This window comes from Panthera uncia, unplaced genomic scaffold (genome assembly GCF_023721935.1).
Source record: "Panthera uncia isolate 11264 unplaced genomic scaffold, Puncia_PCG_1.0 HiC_scaffold_1509, whole genome shotgun sequence".
Classification (NCBI taxonomy): Eukaryota; Metazoa; Chordata; class Mammalia; order Carnivora; family Felidae; genus Panthera; species Panthera uncia.
Window position 1 is genome coordinate 15,746 of NW_026058150.1, and position 20,550 is coordinate 36,295.

General features: G+C 40.7%; 1 protein-coding gene across 1 annotated transcript; it reads right to left on the reverse strand.

The window, feature by feature from the left end:
• Positions 1-288: 288 nt before the first annotated feature.
• Positions 289-9,571, reverse strand: LOC125917125 (phosducin-like protein 3). Its single transcript, XM_049623391.1, has 6 exons — positions 9,449-9,571; positions 7,963-8,092; positions 5,763-5,853; positions 5,354-5,497; positions 4,367-4,575; positions 289-667 (listed from the first exon to the last, which is right to left on the reverse strand). The coding sequence occupies exons 1-6, from the start codon at positions 9,452-9,454 to the stop codon at positions 525-527; spliced, it is 723 nt and encodes a 240-aa protein (XP_049479348.1). The 5' UTR covers positions 9,455-9,571; the 3' UTR covers positions 289-524.
• Between the last annotated feature and the right edge of the window lie 10,979 nt (positions 9,572-20,550).

Consider the following 20,550-nt stretch of genomic DNA (forward strand, 5'->3'; position numbering starts at 1 on the left):
AGTTATTGCTTTCATAGGACAATGTTTTATAAAAATTATTGCCTGTTTCTTCTAAATAGGGCAAATACTAGGATTTTTCCTATCAATCATTCCTTTAATAATTCTATTGCTAGCCTTATAAAATAAAAATAAATGATGTGACTACAAAACTTAGTTTGCAATTTTCCACTGTAAAACCTCCTCACATTATTAAAAGACACTCCACATTTCCTCTTATATAGTTAAATGTGGACAAATAGTGAATAGACAGTTTTATAGCTTAAAATACAAGTGAGGAAAACATAGATGTCTGTCATACCAGCAGCTGGTTTTTATTTTTATTTTTTTAAGGAAATGTTATTAATTTAAAAAGGGAGTTCCAAGAAATGTAATAGGATTCCCAGTAATGATTTCTGAGATCTATGAGATTTGAAACATAATTATAAAAGGCTAAAAGCCAAAGACATTTCTACTTTAACCTTTTTCAAAAAATCCAGATGATTTGTCACATCAAGGAAGTTTGGCACATTACCGAGGCCATAGTCTTAGTCATCCTCAGAATCACTGTTCCTTCTTGTGGGGATAGAGCACCGCACCGAGGATAGCAAAGTGTCTTCAATTGGTTTCTTAGGGTTTTCCTCCAGATCTGTCTTGATTGCTCCAGATTCTGACAGTTTCCACTCCAACTCTACGTGACAAAGAAAAGCCAAATCACCTAAGACAGTCAGCACAAGACCCTCGTCCTCAAGCCCGTCAAGCCAGTTTTTTTCTAAGCAGAAACTATGATCATCAACATTTGATGACAATTTTAGTGCTACAATTATAAGGTGCCTAGAAGAAAAAAAAATTAGACCCTTAAGGAGGAAAACAAAATACTTTCAAATGCTTTTTCAGAAGATGAGATCAAATGAGATATTACATATACAGTAAAACCTTGGTTTGCAAGCATAATTCATTGCAGAAACATGCTTGTAATCCAAATCACTCGTATATCAAAGTTAATTTCCCCATAAGAAATAATGGAAACTCAGATGATTCATTCCACAACCCAAAAACACTCATATAAAAATGATTACAATACTGTAATGTAATATAAAATAATAAAATACAAAATATAAAGAAAAATAAACAAATTAACCTGCACTTAACCTTTCAAAACCTTCGTGGCTGATGTGAAGGAGACAAGAGAGGAGGGTTATTGTATAGGACGACTTTCACTATCACTAATGGAATCACTGCTATCTATTGGCTCAATGGACTCTCTGCATGGGAGCCATTATATATGCTGGCATGGATGTTGACTACAGTACACTATTAATAAACTCTTGTCATCTACTGTATTTAATGTAACTGGTAATAAAGCAGCAGAGGAAAGGGTCTATATCTGCAGGCAGCCTGACCTAGAATGAAACAAAGCATTCCCAAGCTTACTCGTGTATGGAAAAGCAAAGGACAGTTCATTGGTGCTTTGAAGTGACAAAAAATACACTAGTGCCAGTTGTGGGCACCTTCCAATGTTCTGAAAAAACACTGATTTCTGCTAAACAGTGTGGTCTGAGACCAAGCATCCGAAATGATCACCCACAATCCCTCAGATTGAGAGAGAGAGAAAGAAAAAACTACCACTGGCTCAGTTTGATTGTGTGACATTCAGCATCATGTACTACTCATATTGCAAGACACTGCTCATTTACCAAGTTAGAATTTATTAGAAATGCTTGCTCATCTTGCACAACACTTGCAGAATAACTTACTCGCAATCCAAGGTTTTCCTGTATTTGAACCTACATGGTAATTAAAAACCAAAGACTAAACCTGTCTTCTAATGACTACCGCTTCTCAACTTGCACAGTTTTCCAGGAAAGAAATCATCATGAAACATTCAAAGGAAATACTTTTCACAGTCCTTCTGGCAATCTAATCATTAAGTCTAATTTTAGTTAACAAAAGGAAATTCTTAGGCCTCATGGCCGGCATCTCAGTCTACTAGAGTCAAAGGATAAATGTATGATGACATCCCAGAACTTACACATTTGTCTGAAGTAATAAAAGCAGTACCAAGAAAATAAATCAGTGACTAAAACCTCAGTTCCTGTATTTCACTTGTTTATTTATTTTGGGAGAGAGGGGAGCACATGTCCATGCAAGCAGGGGAGGAGCAGAGAGAGGGAGAGAGAATCCCAAGTAGGCTCCACACTGTTAGTGCAGAGCACAACACAGGGCTTGATCTCGTGAACCATGAGATCAGAACCTGAGCCAAAATCAAGTCAGACGCACAACTGAGCCACCCAGGTGCCCCTCACTCTCTTGTAATCAACGAAACTCCACAAGGATGTGAGACCTTGTGAAGTGAAATCAAGGGATACATTTTGCATTGCAGAAAAGACTCCAAGCAGAACTAAGGGCTACATGAGAGACTACAGCAAACAGCAAACAGGTTTAAGTGATGCTCTGCCAATTAGATAACTCCATTAAAATATGACAACCACTTTATTTAAGTCATATTAATTTAAAATGCTCCATGGAGATCATTAACACCAGTGTTTACAACTCTAGGTACCTCAGTTGAATGTTATGAAAATTCAACAAATTTCTTAAAAAAAAAAATCTTAATTCTGATTCTTGACTCAAGAATATATTTAAATCCACCTATACATATATACATACATATATGTATAGGTGTATGTATTAATGTTATTATTCACTTCCACGCAATAATTGTAAGTTCACTAATCCTCAAATTATTTCTACAAATAAAGACTGTTACTATCGTATACCCTTCTCTGTCCCCTCATGGTAAGATTCAAAACACCAGAGGGGCACCTGGGCAGCTCAGTCAGTTGAGCAACCAACTTCAGCCCAGGTCATGATCTCATGGTTCATAGGTTCAAGCCCCAAGTCTGGCTCTGTGCTGACAGCCAGAACCTGGAGCCTGCTTCGGATTCTGTGTCTCCCTGTTTCTCTGCCCCTCTTCCACTCATGCTCTGTCTCTCTCTCCAAAAAATGAATAAACATAAAAAAAAAAAAAAAAAAAAAGAATAAGATGAAAACATATAGTTTAGAAATATTTAGAAATGCTGTATGCCTTTGAAGATTTGAATAATGTATAACTGATGTAATGTGTGTATGTATGTACACATGCTATACTTATCTTACAAGTATCTTACATAAAATAGTACATAAAATAGTATGTACTCACAAGTATCTTACATAAAATAGTTACATAAAATAGTATGTAAAGTCACATTTGAACATTTTTTTATTTTATTTTTTTACTTTTTTTTTAATGTTATTTATTTATTTTGAGAGAGACAGAGAGCACGAGTAGAGGAGGGACAGAGAGAGAGACACAGAATCCAAAGCAGGCTCCAGGCTCTGAACTGCCAGTATGGAGCCCGATGCAGGGCTTGAATCCATGAAACGTGAGATCATCATGACCTGAGCTAAAGCCAGATGCTTAACCCAATTTGCCACCCAGGCACCCCTAATGTTTTTTTAAAGCACAGGTGGACACATTATTTCAATGAGTGACTTAGGTGGAAACCCTTGGGCCTCAGGTTCTCTCTTTCATGCTATGAGTATGTACATAGTTCAACACCTCGTGTAACAGGTAGAAAGGAATAAAAGACACGTCCTTCAGGAATAAAAGGATATATCCTTCAGGAGTTAAGAGGCAGAATTCAATAAACTTCTAATTTAACTTAAAAGCCACTAAGACATTCAACTGAGAAAATATTCTTTTTTTTTTTTTTTAATTTTTTTTTTTTAACGTTTATTTATTTTTGAGACAGAGAGAGACAGAGCATGAACGGGGGAGGGTGAGAGAGAGGGAGACACAGAATCTGAAGCAGGCTCCAGGCTCCGAGCTGTCAGCACAGAGCCCGACGCGGGGCTCGAACTCACGGACCGCGAGATCGTGACCTGAGCCGAAGTCGGCTGCTTAACTGACTGAGCCACCCAGGCGCCCCCAACTGGGAAAATATTCTTAAACATTTTTATGCATGTCAGTATAAAAAAGTATAAATACCAGTAATATGTTCATGTGAATTAAACAAAAAATGAATGCTGAGATCTTTAGCTGTAACTTAAAACATACCCAACTATAGGGGCAAATAAAACCTATTAGACATAAGTATTAAATATACATATTTTAAAGTCCATTGTGTCCTCTTTTAATAGAATTATTAGAGCCCAGTTGTAACTGCCCCCAGTGACTCATCTAATGAGAGATTAAATGTGCTTCTTTCCTTTTGACAACACACAGGGGCAAAGATGACTTTCACAAATCATCTAACACATGTCTGTTCAACAGAAACATCCCCTCATCATCTCTAACATGCACTGGTCATTGCTCACATGCCCTAGACCACCTCAAAGAAGCCCTTACCATCTATTGTCAGGTTCATGCCACCAAACACCAGAGGTCCAATAAATTGAGCCTTGATATCTCCTTCAAGGTAAACAAATATTGTAGGCAGATTCCTATCAGGATAATTAGGTATGCAGGTTGTTGAAATGGCTTTGATAAATTTGACATCAGGAAACTTCCTGGCAAGTCCACTGAAGTGCTGATTTATGAGGGCACAGAGGGGAATCCTGTAAAGTAGAAATGGGAAACAACAGTGAGCGAGAAAACCTATAAAACAGAAATAGAAGCAATTGTGATTCTGCATTTATATTGGGCAAAGCTCAACTACCCTTCTACCCTATGTAAATCCTAATAGCTTCACAAATGATTCTGCTACTCCAGTCAAGATGATTAAACATTTTTTAAAAAACCTTTCTGATAAGTTCAGGGAAAATAAAGAACTCAAAATCTAAAATGCAATTTAATTTGACTCAGTAGTAACTCAAAAAAACAGCTTCAATGTAAAAGATAATTATTATGCCCACCTATATGAGAGAACATTCAAGATTCAGGAGTGAAAAAGGTCAGAAAGTATTTCCTGCTTTTCAAAAAATTTCTACACAAGTACACAGTAGGAGAATGCAGCTGGAAGTGAGGCACAGCGGAGCACCACTGCGTCACTTGCCTGGAACAATTATTATAAAGGTCACCCCCGACATCTACGAGAATGATTCACTACATGCAATTTTGAAATGCCAGAGTTTCTCTAGAAGGATAAATAAGGAATTCTTTTTCAATAAAAGCAATCTTCATTGCTATGATGTAATAAAAAACATTATTAGCCACAAATATTAATTTGAAAGTCTAAAGACAAAAATTAGGCATTAGGTTTGGGCAAATCAGCAACAAAAACAAAATACTAGTTTAAAAAACAAACAAACAAAACCTCCAATGTGGATTAAGCCTGGGATATCCAAGGCATAAATTCAAATTAACATTTAAGGATAGTACGTAAGGTCAGCTCACCCTTGTTTGTAAAGGTGCAAGATTACCCACAAGCCCTCACCGGCTTTAGTAACTTCTTGAACATAATCCTTTCCTGAGATCTCCAAAACTTCTCCATATTTATTCTTTAGTTGAGTTGCTTTCCACTCAGCCAGTCTTTGCTGCCTGTACCGCAGAAGGAGGAGAAAGACATCTTACACATCCAGCCCACACGTCCCACACACCTTTCACACAGCAACCTTTATAAAGATCCATGTTTATTTATTTGCCACATGGCAGAAGTCCAAGACTAGTTCACTGAAATCTGCAAATTACTATTTAATTATATAAAACTTTCCAAATGTTATCTCGGTCAGAAAGTTAACTTTTCAAAAGACACACATTTTAGTGCCACACAAAAAAACAAACAGTCCCTCTGGGTGGCACTAACCTGTACATTTCAATAGCACGTTCATCTTCCTCATTAAACTCGTCTTCATTTTCTTCCAGCTCTTCCAAAGTCATATCTTCATATGTTTTCACTGAATGTAGTTAAGTTAGCAAAAACCAAAATATTTAAAAGATGAACAAACTTGCATTTTGTTTTTCCTCCTTTTCTTTTCTCCTAAAGATGTGCATGCAACACCAACAAAACTCACTCGGCAAAACCAAAATAAAAAATACTGAAGGTATTACACTAGTAAATAAGAACTTAAGTGTGTTTTAAAAAAGATAGGCCTATGTTGACATATGCAGCAGAACTGACTCTCCTACCTCCATGCAATTGTAGGGATATGAATGAGAAGTTTCCCGAGTTTATAAAACAAGAGAGTTGTATTTGCCTAAACTCACCTGGTCTGCTCTTCAAGCACACACACCCATGACCTGGAGTTTTAACAATCCTGTCTCTGAGGACACGGGGGATACCAGTGGGTGTCCTCCCTGGCACACCTTCCCTAGAGTTAAAGGGATTATTACAGGACTTCTGGTTCTTCTCTTGTGAGTGATAGGTAGGCAGCTCTCTTTCCTTTTAACCAACTGCTACAAAATCTCTATTTTGTTTTTACTGCCATATTCTTGCTTCTTGACATCAAATCAGATTTTTATCCTCCAACCCCAACTCCAACACTAAACAAATTGCTCTTATCAAGATCAACAATGACCTCCACTTCCTGATGGATGAGCAGCATTAATCCAACCCCCCACTGCCTTCTCTTTGAAAGATGGTCCTCCTCTGGCTTGCAGGATGCCTTCCCTCGTCCTACTTCTTTCTATGACTGCCCTTCCTTTGAACCTCTGCTGATTTGACTCCTTTTTTTATCTATATCCACTCCCTTGGTGACTGCACCTCATGACTTTATGCCTCCAGCCCATACTTCTCTGATTTGGAGAAAAACATGGCCAACAGCCTACCTATCATCTCTACTGGACTAATAAAAATCTCAATGTTACTGTGTTCCAAATAGAGCTCCTGATCCTAGCTCCAAACTGCTACTCACCAAGCCTTCCTCATCTCAGTTGGTGGTCACTCCATCCCTCAGGCTGCTCAAGCCCAACACCCTGCAGTCATCTTTCGCTTACTTTTCCTCACGCCCCTCACAGGATCCACCAGAAAAGCCTATTGGCCCTACCTTCAAATTATTTCCAGATCCAACCTCTTCTCACCACTTCCACCAACACCATGCAGGCTGGTCCAAGCCAATCGTACCTCCTACCTGAATTAGTGCAGTAGTTTCTATACTAAACTGTCTACTTCCTGACTTTCTGCCCATCTTGCATGCTCAGTAAGGCAGCAGCAGGAGGGTGCTGTCAACATGTCAATCCTCTGTTCAAACCTCTAGTGATTCCCACCCCACTAGACATAAAACCCAAGGCCTTTATTAAAAGATACAAGGTCCTCAATGGTTGGACCCCTAGTTGCCTCTCTGAACTTACTACTCTTTCCCAGTCATATTGGCTTCCCAGATGATTCTCTAACATGCTCTTCACTTACTTAAGTAGCTTGATTCAACTCTTAGGTCTACTCAAAGTCACTCCTACTGAGGCTCTTTCTGACCCTATCTAGAATTACACTCACCCCTCCTCCCACCCTTTTGAGGCCTTTCCCTGCTTTATTTTCCTATATTTACTTATGTATTGCTTATTGTTTATCTCTCCCAATAGAATGTAAGTGCCACGAGGACAGGGATTTTTGTCTGGCCTGCACACAACTAAAGCCCCAATGCTTAGAATTACACCTGGCAGATGATCATTTAATAAACATTCACTGGATAAACGCTTTCTAATGAATCCATCTCTAAATTAGCTCTAATGTATAAACAGAAGACAAAAGTACTAGCCCCTGTGATCAATGGGACAAAAAGTACAACTCAAGTATTTTCTTCAGGTTTATCATGTGCCCATCTGACACAGACAAGAAATTATGGAAATGAAGGAGGCCTCTGAAGTCCCATTTCTAAAGCCCAGGAAGTTGAAGGTTAGAGAAAGCCTGTGACTCGCCAGAGGTCCCAGAGTTAGTGCCCATTCCAGCACTCCAATCTCTGGCTCCCAATTCCTGCTCAGAGCATCCTTCCACCAAACCACTTAGGACCTAGAAAGTTGTTTCTTACCCCAGAGAGAGACAGAACAAAAATGAATGTAAGCAAGCTCACCAACTGACTGCTGAAGGACTCGCTGTTCCTCCTCTTCTGCCTCCTTTTCCAGGTCTTTCAAACTTTCCTTTGAGGGCAAGATGCCCTTTTTGCGTAAGATGTCATTCCACTCAGTGTCTGCATTGGGGTCCTAGTGCAAGTGGACCAAGGATACCATGAGTGCAAAGTCCACTATGGAGGGTGTCATACTGGGGAAAGGGTCGAATGCAAAAGGTGGAGGGAAGAGGAATTCAAACCAAATTATACTGTGACCTGTTTCTGAGAAAGTGTCACATGACCCACACCCCCTGTTCTTTTTCCTGTCCTTCACTGCACCTTCACTCTGCACCCCCCTAAACATACACACCCAGGAATTAGTTTTGGGTAAATATCAGGATATGATGCACAGATCAGTATCAATGCTGTACCAAGGCTGAGATGGTTTTTCAGTAATTTAATTACTGACTTGGAGTGATTCATTCAACAGATATTAAGTACCCACTATATGTAAATTATTGTAATACATAGTAGGGAAGCATGGTGTCACCTATTTTACAGTTGAGAGAAAGAGGCAGGCAATAAACAAATAAATATAGATATATAGATATATAGATATTACACATTGTGGCAAGTGCAATGATCAACAGGCTGCTGACCTAGAAAGTTGCAAGAGGTCTGCATTCCACAGGATAGGCAAGTAAGAAATTACTTTCCAGGCAGAGGGACCAGCATGTGCAAACGGCCCAAGAGCAGAGATACGGAGTATCTCAAAGTTCTGAGTGACTGCAATACAGTCAGGAGTAGAATCAGGAGAGACTGATGCTAGGCGGCTTCATTTTCTTTCACTTTAAGTTTTAGGCCAATTTCATTAGAAAATTCCAGATACGGGGGGAAAGGAGGCCAATTTGACTCTATTTTAAGACTGAAGAGAGAGACCCCAGGGCTGAGCTCTGAAAGCCAGGGAATCTGAAAGGGAGCACACTTCAACCTAAACACCAACGTTAGGGAGAAAGAGGATGTAACTATCCACTCAACCAGCTCTAAGTGGTTTCAGGAACACAGGTTCCGCCACTGTTTCAAGTTACCGGACCTCCAGGTCGGCCCCTTCCCTTCTCCGAGCCTCAGCTTCCACATCCACACAACGAGCCTATAACACCCCCGCTCAGGTGTTACGGAAATTAACAAATAGGAAGTAACCCTGCCAGGTGGGATGCGACGAGTCCTTCACAGGCTTTGCAGGATCTGACCTCAAGAAGAGAGAGCCCCCAAAGACTGAGATTTGGAGGGGTTACAACTACGGGAGTGTGGAGGCCCAGCCCGCAGTTTCTCGGAGGGACCACGCCCGCCCTCTCGCACTGCGCCTGCGCCGGGCCTAGACTCGTGTGACCTCCCCGGCGTCGGTGGCGCCCAAGGGCTTCCCACAGTCCCAGCCCGGACGGTCCGCCGATGACACGCGGGGCAAACGAACTGCGGCAGTCTCCAGGACTCGGCCCCCCAGGTTCTTTACCTGCATCTTGTCTGAAATCGCTTAAGCCAGGCCCGCCACGGTGCGCCTGCCCCTCAGCTCTTTTCGGCGCACGCGCGCAGCCACCGCCCAGCCTCTTCCCCCACCGCCCGCCCTTCGTCCCGCCCCCTAGGAGTGAGCTGGGCGGAGCCAGGGTGTAAGCGAGGCCTCTGAGCCTGCGAACGCTCCTCAAGAAACCGGCGCAGAAGCTGTGCGCAGGAGCGAGGGAGGGTCTTCTGTCGGCCGGTGCCACTCGCTTCACGTGACCCGGAACCAGGTTTCGGTGCTACCTTATTAGGGCAGGTTTTCATCTTTGGAGAGTTGGGGGTGGATGGAGGAGGTTAAGTCGAAGTATGCGCTATATCTTGCCGCAGACCCAGTCATTATAAAAGAGGTCATGGCTCTTTCAGTCAGAAATATAAATGTGTTTCAGTGATCCGATGTTAGAATTAAAAATGGTGCAGGGTCGTCCGATATTCACTGGCTGTCATTTCAGCGCGGGAATATGCAATTAATTCATATGGCATGTATTTATCGAGAGCCTGCTATGTACCAGGAACTATTCTAGGCTCTGTGGATAGAGCAGTGATCACAAGAGACAAAAACAGAGAGGTGAAGGTCATTTCACCTGGTTAAGTGTGGTACAAATTTGCAAAAGTGCTTAACCCGATATCAGCAGAATCTTACTGTAAAATGCAGGTGCTGGGCTCCAGAGTTCTGCCTACACAGCACTCACAATTTGAGTTAAGAAAGCAATAGCCCTTTTGGGACACCTGGACTAACTTGCTGCCTCTCGGCAACCAAACAGACACAAATAATGTGTATCCACATACCTGTGGACTAGGCGTATGACTCCCAACTTTGGCTGTTCATTAGAACCACCTGGGAGTCTTCAAACATTGCAGCTATTCGGGGGTCCATCCCCAGTCAAATTAAATTCCTGGAGAAGAAACCAGGAACTGGTATTTTCTTCAAGATACTCAGGTGTTGCTAATATGCAAAACCATTGCTATACAGAGATGTCCATTTTCTCCAAGTTCATGTGTAAAATTTAACACAATCTTAATTTTAAAAACCAATTATTTTCTCAGGCTAGACAGGTTGATTCTCAAAAGTTTTTATGATGAAATAAACAGCAAGAATGGTAGACTGAGGGGACAGCTAGCCCCTATCAGATATTAAAATAATGTGCTATTGGTGCATGAATAGGCAAGTAGGTCAATGGAACATCAAGTTCAGAATTTATCTAGAAATAGAGCCAAGTACATACAAACGTTAGTGTATGCTTAAGATGGCATCTCAATCACTGGGGGAAGGGGTGGACTTTTTAATAAATGGTGTTAGGACAATCAGACAGCCACTTGAAAATAGAAAAAATTGGATATGTACTTTATGGTTTATATCAGATTAAAAATTGAAAACTAAAAGTACTAGAAGAAAATATTGACAATTTCTTTATAACACAAAAATGGAAAAAGTCTTTGATGACTATTACTAAAAATCCAGAAAATCAAATGAAAATGATATATTTGACAACTTAAAGAATTTTTGTTTGCATAAGAATAATGAACACAAGCATGCCGCCTTTGGTGTAAAATAAAAGGTTAAATAAGAATACATATGTGTGTATATTCATATTTGCTTAATTTTGCAAAAATCACAGAGGAAATCAGAAATTAATGAAATGGCTAACTAGCAGTGAGGCAGGGTGTGGTGGAGATGAGGTGGTAGAGACAGAAAATTAGGAGTGAGAATCCTCTGATAAACTTTTATTTGGGAGCAAGTATGTTTTATGGGGCCTGAAACACTCAATCTTGGAGGTTCTCTTTAAGCATATGTCACTTAGGGGCACCTGGGTGGCTCAGTCGGTTAAGTCAGCTCAGGTCATGTTCTCGCGGTTCATGAGTTCAAGCCCACATCAGGCTCTGTGCTGGCAGCTCAGAGCCTGGAGCCTGCTTCAGATTCTGTGTCTCCCTCGCTCTCTGCCCCTCCCCCGCTCATGCCTTGTCTCTCTCAAAAATAAATAAACATTAAAAAAAATTTTTTTAAACAATGTCACTTATATGTGGAATTTTTAAAAAATAAGCCAAAAAATTAATAGCAAAAGATATATGATCTTTCTTACCTTAAGGAGAATTTTTTCTTTCCTTTTTTCTTTTCTTCTTTCTTTTTGTTGTATTTATGAGAAGATGGATGTTAGCTGAACCTATTATGGTAATCATTTCACAGCATATGTAAATCAAACCATTGTATGCCTTAAACTTATACAGTAATGTATGTCAATTATTTTTCAATAAAACTAGGAAAAAATTATAGGGAAAAAAAGAGTGTGAAGCGGTCCTAAGACCCCATTTGAGAGACTTTGCAAATTTTTGTTTAGGGATTAAATGAGATATCTCCTAGAATAATGCCTACGCAGAATCGGCATTCAACAAATGTTTTTTTTTTTTTAATTTTTTTAATGTTTATTTATTTTTGAGACAGAGAGAGAGCATGAACCGGGGAGGGTCAGAGAGAGAGGGAGACACAGAATCTGAAACAGGCTCCAGGCTCTGAGCAGTCAGCACAGAGCCCAACGCGGGGCTCGAACTCACGGACCGCGAGATCATGACCTGAGCCGAAGTCGGCCGCCTAACCGACTGAGCCACCCAGGCGCCCCCAACAAATGTTTTTTAAAATGTCATTGACTATGATATGGCAGGAAGAGTAAGTTTATTATACTATCTTTCCTGTCCTCATAATTTGCTAAGTAATACAATATAAACCTACAAAAAAGGAAGAAATAAAGTATAATTTCTGTGTTGAGTAGAGATTGGCCTGTATAAATATTATGATGACATTTTGACCAAATATAAAGTCTAAAAAATACAAAATTATGAATATAAAAGTGGGCATGAAAGTAGACATTTAATTAGAATGGACAAGTAGTAACAAATTATGAATTTTATATTTTATCTATCTTTAATTTTTTGCAAATTACCAATTTTAAAAAGCTGACAACTACCACAAGCATCACAAAATCCAGAAAAATAACATAATATTTCTATTAATTAGCACTCTGACATGTCTATATGATATCATAGACTAACTTCTGGCTTGTATGTATTGTTGAGGAGGAAGAAATTTCCTTCTTTATCCCACTTCCGAGCATTATTCTCCCTGGTTTAGGAATTAAACTGACACGAGACAAATTAACAGGAAAAAAATCCAAAGTTATACTAAGTGTACATGGAGGCCCAATACTGAAATTGAAGCCTAAGGAAATGACCAAGGCAGGCAGATTTTATACACTGTAGACCAAAAAACAATACATTTATAAGAAATTGACAGGATAAAGAAAATAGATGTTTGGGAGCTTTAGTAAGAAATTCTAAATGGAATTCCGGCTAAGGTAGAAATTTAGAATAAAAAGTAACAAGGTTTATTTCCACAGCTTTATCAGCTTTAAAGTCTTCATCTCTAGTGATAAGGATGCAGTTTTACTTGTTAGCATAGGGAGGGTATTTTTCTTTTTTCTTTCTTTGTTTCTTTCTTTGTTTGTTTGTTTCTTTCTTTCTTTTTTTCTTTTTTGATTTTGGAAAGAACAATCTTTATTATCTCTGAATCTGATTGTCTCTGTTTGATTTTTTTTAATTTTATTTTTTTTTAATTTACATCCAAATTAGCATATAGTGCAACAATGATTTCAGGAGCAGATTCCTTAATGCCTCTTACTCATTTAGCCCATCACCCCTCCGACACCCCCTCCAGTAACCCTGTTTGTTCTCCCTATTTAAGAGTCTCTTATGTTTTGTCCCCCTCCCTGTTTTTATATTATTTTTGTTTTCCTTCCCTTATGTTCATTTGTTTTGTCTCTTAAAGTCCTCATATGAGTGAAGTCATATGATATTTGTCTTTCTCTGACTAATTTCACTTAGCATAATACCCTCCAGTTCCATCCACATAGTTGCAAATGGCAAGATTTCATTCTTTTTGATTGCTGAGTAATACTCCATTGTATATATATACCACCTCTTCTTTATCCATTCATCCATCGATAGACATTTGGGCCCTTTCCATACTTTGGCTATTATTGATAGTGCTACTATAAACATGGGGGTGCATGTGTCCCTTCAAAACAGCACACCTGTATCCTTGGTTAATACCTAGTAGTGCAATTGCTGGATCATAGGGTAGTTCTATTTTTAGTTTTTTGAGGGACCTCCATACTGTTTTCCAGAGTGGCTGCACAAGCTTGCATTCCCAGGGAGGGTATTTTTCACATGAGAGATTTATTTCCTGCTTTCAGGGGGACAGAGGGGTTTGAATGTCTTTATACTGGCTGTTTTCTAAGTAACTTTTACTTCAAATAATCAATATGCCAAAGGGGCATAATTTGGGGCAGGCTGCCCTTGGCCCCTACAATATTAAGTTCTGTTTCTTCCAGAACTACTTAAATACCTCATTTAAGGATAGACTCCATATGTAACATTCATATCACATTATGTTCTCTGGCCCTGCAACTTCACATCATATCACTGGGCGAGAGGCCAGTATTCACACAGGTCCTCTGTCTCCTGGATAGACAGCCATAACTGTGGATGGAAATAACTGCAGGTATATAAATGTATACCAGTAAATATATCCCCAATTCAACTTTCCCTTAGCCAGATTCCAAAAATATGTGAGACTTCTCTAATAACATCTGACAAAGAGGTGTCACTGTGAATACAACTGGTACATAGTATACTAATACTGTATGTTGCCTTGGTAACTGAAATACTACAGGCAGAGTGAGGATTTTCTAAAATAGTGAACAACTTGGTAAAATTCCAATCAAAACAAAGTACAATCTTCCCTTAGTTTAAAAAAGAATTGCTCTCCTAGTAAATTTGGTGTATTACTAGAAAACTTCAGCTAAAACTGGACAAAAGTGTATGCTTAAATTTAAGTAGGTTTCACAGCTACATGAAAGCCCTCTGCCTTGTAAAATATCTAGCTTTCCTGAACCCCATGGATGCCAGCAGTATTCCTCTCTCTATTTAGTCATTGAGGTAACCAAAAAATTCTCAGTAATTTCTGAGATGTCCTGTAGGGGCTGTCCCTGCCCTCCTTGGAAATCATTGCCATAACCCAACCTTGTCAAGCTGATATATTCTAAATCAAGTTCACAAATCCTAAGGTGAACGAAGAGGACATTTCTTAAAACATAAGAAAAAGCTAAGAAGAATGTGATGTTTCCCAAAGCCCAGGATCCTTATCTCATTGATATAATATTCCCCAAAATGAACAGCCCACTCTTTCCATAAGTCCCTTTCTACTACATACAAGGAGATAGTTTTGTGAAGTATCAACACCATACAACTACTTCCAACAAACAATGATTGTGGCTTGTACATTAGAGTTCACACATTGAAAAGGCCAGTTAATTTCTTTTACCAGTCTTCTTAACTGCAAAATGAGGACAACAATCGCATGAGGCTCTTGTAAAGATTCACTGATTTAGTACTCAAAACAAGGCTGTTCCATGAAAAGGATGTGCAAAATGACCTCCAAAGGCCAAAGGATCCATAAGACTGAAGGAAAAGGCCAAGTGCAGTTTGGTAAGAAATGGTTTTTAAGGAGACCAGTGAACAGAAGCATGTATTGGGAGGCTATGGGACCAGTAGATCTCTACAATGTCCCCTCTTGTAAAACCTGCTTTTATGTAGTCATGGAAGAGTCATGGAAGATCGGCAGGGAGGGAATGTTTGAGAATCATAGACATATCTCCAGAGCAGATCAAGGACTTTATTTTCCCAGGGTGTACTTGATGGTGTGGTTAAACAAAAAGAGAGAATGGGGGGATGCTGTGCTCAAAAACGCTTCAGGTCATGGAGCAGTCATCATGGCAGATTTGTCCAAGATGGCATCAGCCAGGTTCACTCAAATGCCTAGCACGTGGTAGGTGCTCAGTGTTAAATGTTTTTATTATGCTTTATTACAAGGCTTTCATTACTATAAAATAAGTTTAGTACTTCTTAAACATGAAGTGGAACATCTCATGGAATGCTCTTGGCTTCACATTGTCTGACAGGATTGAAGGGCACCGCTTTACCTGCTCATTGTAAAATGGACCCCCTCACCCACACCTCACCCCAAATTCAAGTAGGATCTAAGTTGGCCCACAGAGCTCTACTCCCTGAACACCAACTCTTATTTTTCCCTTTTGTTAAATAGCAAATATTCAGCCAAGTAAATTCAAAGATGTAATTGGCTTTATTAAAACAACTCATGGATCAGTGGCATCCCATCTAGCAAGTAGAGGAGAACTCTGAGGTGTCTAAAATGGAAGGTCTTTCTAGAAGGATAGGACAAGAAAGTTATTAGCAGAAGAAAAGAATAATTCCAGACAAAGTCACTTTCCCTCATGATAACAGCAGAGGGTCTTATCATGCCTATTACCTTATTTTTGTTTGGGGGATGGAGAGGACCCATGTGGCAGACTCATTGGTGCCTATCAGAAAATTCCTGACTGGCCTATTAAAACTACATTTATGGGGGAGGTTGAAACTGCAACTGGATTATGTATTACGCCCCAATTTGGGAATTTGGACTAAGTGACGCCATTTTGGGCTTGTGGTTTCCTTTTTAACACTCTGATATCTGCTCACCAACCATTTGGGGCTCATTGACCTTTTCACTGTTTATCAGGCCATTCAAGCTGCAAGGAGGGAAGTGAGGATTCATGTTTCGTGACCCTCCATTCTGATCACTCTAGACTCCCTTGGCTTTTTTATCAAACTTGCACACCATACCCCAGGAATAGTTACATTCCATCCCTTGCCCACTTGGGGCCCAAACACCACCAATCTGACTCACTTTGCTTTACAATTATAACCACACATTCCCAGTGGGCTTCCAGGACTTTATCTACTGGTCTATCCACTCTTCCCTTCATTAAAAAGGAAACCATAGGCTCAAAATGGCATCAGTTAGGTTCAGGCCCCAACTCAGCAAACTAAGACAGTACTGAACCTAACTACAGTTTCCACCTCCTGTGAATGTAACCTTTAGCCAGTCAATGTAGAATTTCCAGGTCAATACTAGGAAAATTTACTGATAGACCCCTACTGCTCCCCTTTAAAGGACAAACCTTGCCTAAACAATGCATTCCTTGCTAATAAATTCCTTTCTTTTTTTTTATGCCCTCTCTCTGCCTTTAAAAATCTTCATTTTGTTTTGCTCAGAGGGGCTCCCCTCTACTTGCTAGATGGGATGCTGCTGATTCATGAGTTGTTTTAATAAAGCCAATTGAATCTTCAAATTTACTTAGTTGAATTTTGGTTTTAACACCCTATCCTAGAGAACTATTTCATACTTTCTCTTTTCTCAAAATCCAATTGCCTTGTTCCTCTCCTGATTTCTCAGAAGATGATCTTGAATCTATTATACCTAAATAAGAAAAGCAATCAGAAAAGACTCTCCCATGCTCCTGCTGGCAGCTCTACCCATCCACATGCACTTGAACCCATTGACTCTACTGTCCTTCCTTCTGATTGTCCTGTCTGTGCTACTGAGAAAGGAGAGCATTGCCACACCCCTTTGTGCAGTGGAGCCCCTAGCCATCTTTCATCCACAGTTGGACTTTGTTCCAGCAAGCAGACTCCTCCCGCTCCCCTACCTACTGTGTGTTTTATCCTCTCTAGTGGCTCATTACATCAACACATAAACGTGCTGAAATATTTCCAGTGTTAAAGACAAAAAACCCTTCTTTGACCCCACATTACCCTCCAACTACAGAGCTTTCCAGCAAAGCTTCTGGAAGACTGTGTTCATTGTGTCCACCACCCCCTCCCCTTCTATTCAACTCACTCTGTCAGGCATTTGTTCACCCATTAAATAGGCTTTTGTTGAGGTCACCCTTGACCCCCATGTTGGGAAATCCAATAGCTCATTCTCTATGGAGTTCTTCCTCTGATCTCAGTAGACTTGACTCCATTGCTCACTCTCTCCTTCATGAATCCCATTCTTTGCTTGGCTACTCCTACTCTCCTTGATTCTCCTATCTGTTGCTCCCCTCGCTGGGTCCTCTTTTCTTCCTAAGCTCAAGGCTGGGATTTCACAAAGACTCTGTCCTCAGCTCTCTTCTCTATCTATAGAGATGGGGGATCTCAACTGATACATGGTTATAAGTATAAATACCATCTATATGCTGAAGTCTTCAGAAATGAACTCCCCCTTGGTCCCTCCCCTGAACTCCAGGCTCATAGATCCATGGTGTACCTGGATGTCTGTTGGGTGTCTCAAATTTAACAAGTCAGCCCCAGGACTTGGGGTACCCCACCCCCAGTCTTCTCCCTCCAGTGTTCATATCATGGTAGCATTAGGCTCAGCCCCGATGCCTCAGTTTCTCTTGTATCCCACATGTAATCCAGCCTTAAATTCTACCACCCCCTCTCCCTTCCTTCACCCCCTCACTCCTATGAAGCAACCTTCATGCTCTCCTGGACACTGCAATGTCCCAGTGGATCTTCCTCCTGCCTTCACTCTACTTCCCACTCCATGGTCAAGTCTCCTCAGAGAAGAAAGGGACCTGCCCAGTTATGAGGTCAGATCATATAATTTTGGCAACCTTCCTTTGGCTCTATATCATAATTAGAGTAAAGTCCAGAGTCTCTATATGCTCAGGCCCCTGGCCCTCCCTGAGTTCCCTGCCATTTTCCCCATCTTCATGCTCCAGCAACACTGGCCTCTTGCTGGTCTGTGTCCATACCAAGCATGATTCTGTCTGGACTTTTGCATTTGCTGTTTCCTCTTCCTGAAAAACCTGGCCCCAGATCTCTGTGGGGGTCACTTCTTCACTTCTTTCAGTTCTGTGCTCAGCTATTAACCTACAGAAGACTTCTCTGTGACTCTTTCTACAATTGCATTCTCCCCATTCCCTGTCACTCCTGACCCTTTTTTACTTGTCTTCATAGAACTTATTTGCCACGATGTTTTAGAGTAATTGATTTAATGATTATCTGTCTCACATCTGTCTTTTTTTTTTATTATGTCTCTGAAGCCTAAAACAGTACTTGTCACCTCACAGTCTGTTGGTAGATGGGGATTCAAAGTGATAGTGGCTTTCAAGCTGGGTTCTAACAACGAAATCCTTTCTCTTTCACATCAAGGCTGTATTTTGTGGTGATTAGGGGGTGGGGTGAGGGTTCCAGTAAGCAGACTAGGGTTTGTGTGGTTTGAACTGCCTGCTAGTACCAAAGGAGAGAGCACTCACCCTTCCTTATCAGCTTACAAAGTTGAGAGGCAGAAGGGGGAGAGGATGTGGCTTAAGTTAGCATAACATGATTTTCTTCTCCAATCATACTGCTTGGGAAGACTCATGCCAGAAGGCACAGGAACCTACTTCTGGGATGCTGGCCTTCTTTCAGGTCGATCAGCAACTGAGGAACAAAGTATAAAGGAAGATATATTATTGTCATGTGAAATAAAAACCAAAAAAGGTGTTTTCGTTTTGGTGTGTTATTGCAGTCATTTGTGATTGAGCAATTGCTTATGCATACCTGGATGTGCAGTGTGATGCAAAGCAGGCAGAGCTGGAAGGCAAGAGACCTTTCCCACCTTCTGGATTCAAGCTGCTTCATAGTAAAAGTTACATGATAATTTAAGCACTCTGCAAATGTCAGAAGGCCATGCATGTCTGGGTCGTTGACCATTGTCTGGTAATAACATGTGTGACCATTTTTCAATTTTATACAGAATTTGCTTTTAAAGCCTTTTCAATATATAGTAAATATGATATGATCTATTAGCGTAGAAACCATGTGAAATAGCAGGTATTTCATTTTATTGGGTTACTGGTCAATGTCTCACAGCTGAGGACAGAGGATGGGGGATGGGGAAGAATATAACATCAAGGTCTTCTGAAACTAAATCCAGGGCTATTCTCACCGTGTGATTCTGTCACTAAAGTTCCCCATGAAATTTTTATTGACTTGAATTCATACAGGAACAGGGGCAGGACTTGTCTGGGGTGTTTGTTTGTTTGTTTGTTTTTTGAGAATCTAGAATCCATCTTGTAATAATAAAGCTCCTTTGTTGTGTCAAATCACTCTCAAAGCCTCACAAGTGCTTAAGATTCCATCACCAAGGCTTGGGAATTGAGTGCAAAGGCTTTGTTATAACTTAAAATATCAAGATGAGTCATGGTAGGATAGAAGGAAGGAAGGTAGAGATTCAGAGATTGTTACTGTAAGTCAGTCTCAAAATATAGTCCGGACCTTACCATATTGAACTCATCCCCAGTACTGATCCCTTGTTAACTCACTTCTCTAGACTCCCAAGGAGACTTCCTCACAGCAAGGATAAGCCATGCTAGAGTCTGACTGCTCCCCTGGCAGTGATGGTTTCAGTGCAAGGATAAGCAGAGTAGGGCCTTTCTCGGTGCATAGAGATTGGTGCTGAAAGCCCAGACAAAGGCCAGAGGGAAATAAACTCCTCTTATTTTAATGAGCGATCAGTTGGGGCTAGACACCTCCCTTGGACCTTCTAAGATGTGTGTTACCTGCCTTTGCATTTTATTAACTAGTGAGATGTCTGCTGACACTATGGACAAACACGTTTACCCCTGTGCCACTCTGAACAGGGAACTGGAGAAGCCTGCATGGCCATCATGGGTCGCCAAGGAAACACAGTTTCTAGGAGCTTGGAGATGATCAGGCTCAAATCCCTGTGCTGGATGGAGTCAAGGAAGGCTGCATGTATGGTGAGGCATCTCTGGCACTTAAGAGGTGTTGAGGCTTCTGGGAGGTGTAGAGACCAGTGGGGATAGAAGTCGAGCCAGCTCTCGGGGAGCTGTTCGGAAAGGCTGCTCACCATAGACCTCTGAAGAGCTCTTGTGGATGCCAGGGAGTACTGGCAGGAAAAGCAGCAGAGGACACCAACTGCTGGCTGTTAGATAAAAAGATACTTACCCTTCCCCCATTGTTATTCCCAAACCCAAATGCCAGAGGAGTTAGGTGCCATTAAAGAGCAAGTGGTGGTATCCAGACCCAGGCCACCTTCTCCCCTTTCCCAAGGCACCTCCTCATGCATGCACTTGGAAAAGAAAGAATGGTATTATGGGCCGCACTGTGTCTCCCCCC

Excerpts from the sequence above, each read along its gene's own strand:
- LOC125917125 (XM_049623391.1), bottom strand. Across the intron at positions 5,498-5,762 it reads CGTGCTATTGAAATGTACAG|GCAGCAAAGACTGGCTGAGT; the intron begins GTTAGTGCCACC and ends TCTGCGGTACAG. Across the intron at positions 4,576-5,353 it reads TTGCACCTTTACAAACAAGG|GATTCCCCTCTGTGCCCTCA; the intron begins GTGAGCTGACCT and ends TCTACTTTACAG.